Consider the following 4242-nt stretch of genomic DNA (forward strand, 5'->3'; position numbering starts at 1 on the left):
TTTTTAGTATAGTTATAAAGATAATGATGAATTCAAAATGGTGTTACATCTCTTATTACATATGTTCCACATAATTTATATATCATAATAATATTACATCCCTTTTTTACATATATTCCGAATAACATTTCACATTTGAATTAGCTTTTAATTTTTTGTTTAACAACATTTTAATTTAAAATTTTGTTTAATGAAAAAAATAAATAAAAAATGTGAAAAAAGGGGGGGTTTCTTTACTTTTCTGCTGAAATTAAGCCAAACCAGTTTGACCCTTTCTTCACTTTCACCATCAACCTCTCCACACTCCTTGTTCTTCCTACATTCATGGCTCATTCCTCAGGTGATGAAGGCATCCAACAACAGTTCTTTCCACCACCACAACTTGATGATACCCTGCTAACCACTTTACAAAATGCAGGTCTCCAAATCCAAACTGCTTCTCAACATTCAACCGAACAACTCAGCTCTCAGATCATCGGAAACCGCAGCCTTCAGTTCCTGGATTACAATAATGATTGCTTCTCGTTTCTCAGAACCGGGACGTGCAAATTCGGGCCGGCTTGCAAGTATAATCACCCTGTTGTGACGGAGATTTTGGTATGTTATGTTATGATCGTAGATTAGATAGAATTTTGGGGGTTTTTTGTTGTTAGATTATTGTTTTTTTGGTGATGAATTGATTTGGGTTGTGGTTTGTGAAGGTTGATCTGGGTAAAAGCAATGGAAATGGTGTTGGAAGGTTGTCTAAGGCTCCGACTCAGATGCCGTGCAAGGTACAGTGTGATATCGATTACCAGTGTTGTAGAACTCGTTAGGCGCTAGTCGGGATAGATTTGTTGGATTAATAGAATTGGAATTTTATATCTAATATTTAAAATAACTATAACGTTTTAAATATTTTAACAAAAAATGACCAATTTTGGTCAAATATTTTGACCAAGTATGACTGGTTTTGACCGAAGTTTGACCCAATTTTGGTCAAATGTTTTGACCAATATTGACCAAAATTTGACCAAATACTACCAATTTTGACCAGAATCTGACCAACTTTCACCCGATTTCACTAAAAAAATCATAGATAGATGTGGGATGGTGGGCTGATTTTGGGTGATTTAGACCGATTAGGTCTGCTTTGACCGACTAGCGATTATATGGTTCGATTTGCTGAAATCGCATCGGCTAACCTTCTATTTCCAACTAATTGGTACGTAAAATTATTTTTACAACACTGGCTTTTATAGATTCATCTATTTATAATTGTTTGTCTTAACATATAGAGTTAACTGAGGAGGATTTGGTTATAGGTGTCTTCTGCAAAAAAAGATATATGTACATTTATTAAAACAATAAGGTTCCATGAACTGATTTGCAACATGACATAAATATCATAACAATAAACTTTGAAATAAAGCTAACTTCATTATATGTATTTGTATTTACATGTTGCTTATGTTTTCATACATGCTGCAGTTTTACCCTGCTGGTCTTTGCAAGTATGGAGAGGCATGTAAGTTTAAGCACACCAACACCGAGGAGGAATTACCTATCCCAGAACTGAACATTCTTGGGTTACCTAAAAGATTGGTAATTTACTTCTCATCTTTTCTACCATGTCAATCAGTAATATGTTTAAACCAATTTTGTCTGTAGTAAAGTAAATTATCTTCTTGACCAGGGTAAGATGAATTGTGATTTCTACATCCGCACCGGTTTGTGTAGTTTTGGTGTATCCTGTAGGTATAACCATCCTGATCCTGTCATGATTCTCTATCCTGAATCTGTGAACAAACGCAAACAAGTTTTTCAATCAAGCAAGTCACGCTGCTCACGCATTTCAGTGCCTGTGATGAGAAGCAATTCTCCAATTGTGCATCAAAACTATGCAGTGACTGAGTCTCAGGTATGTTTATCTAGAACCAATCGTTTCAGTAATGTTTTGATTTCTGTTGATGGTATTGCAAATTCATCATATGTTGGTAATTCATTGCAAAGTGTAAGTTGTTACGTTTTTTCATTTCTGATGCTAGAAATGCTTTATGATATAAATAGGAACCAGGCTGTAAGCAGAGGATTGAAATTACTATCAATGTTACTCCAAAGCGAGAACCATGTGTTCTGAATGAGGTTGGCCTGCCAATAAGACCTGTAAGTATTTAAATGTTTTTACATGATTTGATGATAGCATATTGGTTATTTTGATCACAAAAAGAAGCTATGGTATCACATAAGTTTAAGTTTTGTGATATTCTTCACCTTATGTTTTAAAAAACAGGGAAAGAAGGTATGTTGGAATTATGAAAAAATAGGTCTATGTAAGTTGGGTCGTGCTTGTGCATACGACCATCCCGAAAAGCATTTGGGGTCCACATCGGCGTCTCCTCACTGTGTTAAGACTTAAGACGCAGGAGACTGGCACACCACAGGAACAAGTTTCAGGAAATGATGTGGTGATTTGCATAAGGTTCTTTTTACTTGATGTGGTAAAAACAATTTCTGTTTCCCGAATTGAACCTTTTTCTTTCGTCGGTTGCTTTATTTAACAATACCATGATATACTTGATCGGTGAACATCATAAGCTACTTAAATGTTTGGAATAACTGATTTGAAGATGTTGTTGCTATGTTTCTCTGGATCTTTTACATGGTGATGTTTCTTTGGTCATTATTAGCCGACAAATTATAAGCAACTAAGATCCTTAGGCCAAGCTAAGATAAAAATTGTATCCTCCCCCTAAAAGTCTCTAACCTTGACTTTTGACATTTAGGGGAGTGTACAGTTTTTGTCTTAGCTCCCCTTAGGGGCTTTGCTTCTAGATACATTAGGCTGTCTTTGCATGTTAGCTTCTTGCTTTTTTCGTGTCTTCTATAATGTTTTACATGTTACTCTGTGTTTTGTATTCTGAACCGGAGGTCTCACTGAAAGCAACCTCTCTATCCTGTGTGACACAGAGGCATGATTTTGCATATAGTAGATCAAAATGATACTTTGTTGTGATAAAAATGGTACATACAAGATAAAAGGTGAAATGAACCGGGCCTATTATTATGATAAATATGAGCAAAATAGGTACTAAATCATAGAAGGTTTAACTGGTGTGTGAGAGGCTGATCGACTGTGCTTATTGGTAAATACCAAGTAAAATAATCATAGTCAATCGTATTAAAGTACACGCCTAAAGTTTTATTTATAGATTTTTGGATGAGAATCCATTCCTTATGAAACTTTAGCTCTTAAGTATCGAAAAAGTAACTTGGTAGCTTAGTTAACTTACTCACTAAGTATTATCAGCAGTTAATTTTTAAAGATCACAATATACCAAATAGGCTTATATAGTAATACTAAAATAACAATTTCTATAATCAAACGATAATAATAAAGCTGGAGTCTTATTGAAGTTTTGGGCACATAAACTTTGTAAGCATTTCGTTATAGACTATAAGAAAGGTTGTATAGTATCATTGTGCCTGGATTTGGACATGCTTCCTTTTTTTACTTTACATGTTGCCTTACAATCGGGTCTTGTAGTTGAGCTTTAAAGTGTCTTGCATATCACATTCCCAAGTCTAGATTTGTGTTGCAACATGTAGAAAAATCCTTAGAAGATGACCAAGGCTTAAGCTCCGGCAAATACCTATGACGATCAAGTTACAGATCATAAACATCAACGATAAATATGTATGTATGCATATAAGGTAAGAGAGTGTGGAGAGATATTATAGAGAGAAAGCTAGGAGAGCATATCTTTGTGAGAGCGTGAGAGAAGGGAGAAAAGGATTCCTTCTTCTTGAAGGGTCATTTTCCCTATGTAAGAGGGTGATGGACCTAAGCCCACGAGATGAACTGGATTCGTATTCGGCACAAATAGGATGATGTAGTTCTAACTGCATCATGCTAGACACATAAAACGTTATGTGTTCTAGATGTTGTGTATTATCTCAATACTTGGTGAGGGTGACTTGTTGTCCAAATGACTCATGGTTTGCGGGTGACTTTCGATTTGAATGGCTTCTTTTAGGTCCCGTTGACTTAATCAATTTGGGCCATCACCACTCGAACTTCGCATCCATATTCTTTAATCGAACATCTCGACTTAACAATCACGTCGACTTTGATTTACTTCTTGTGTTGACTTTCTCGAGATTGACATTGCGTTTGACTTTTTCTGTTGACTTTGACTTCTTGATGCCGATGACTTGATAACGATGACGCGTTGACGTAAATATAATGATAACATTAGGCTA

At 35.5% G+C, this 4242-nt stretch overlaps 1 protein-coding gene across 1 annotated transcript; it reads left to right on the plus strand.

Moving 5' to 3' along the window:
- Positions 1-727: 727 nt before the first annotated feature.
- Positions 728-2375, plus strand: LOC143622271 (uncharacterized). The gene is made up of 3 exons (XM_077093464.1): positions 728-773; positions 1471-1584; positions 1676-2375. Exons 1-3 carry the CDS (start codon positions 762-764, stop codon positions 2117-2119), a joined length of 570 nt encoding a protein of 189 aa, XP_076949579.1. The 5' UTR covers positions 728-761; the 3' UTR covers positions 2120-2375.
- Positions 2376-4242: the final 1867 nt, after the last annotated feature.

The sequence above is a fragment of the Bidens hawaiensis genome, unplaced genomic scaffold (assembly GCF_021521415.1).
Source record: "Bidens hawaiensis isolate Kalapana, Puna unplaced genomic scaffold, B.hawaiensis_p1.1 tig00003115_1, whole genome shotgun sequence".
NCBI classification, from domain to species: Eukaryota; Viridiplantae; Streptophyta; class Magnoliopsida; order Asterales; family Asteraceae; genus Bidens; species Bidens hawaiensis.

Excerpts from the sequence above, each read along its gene's own strand:
- LOC143622271 (XM_077093464.1), top strand. Across the intron at positions 1,585-1,675 it reads TTGGGTTACCTAAAAGATTG|GGTAAGATGAATTGTGATTT; the intron begins GTAATTTACTTC and ends CTTCTTGACCAG.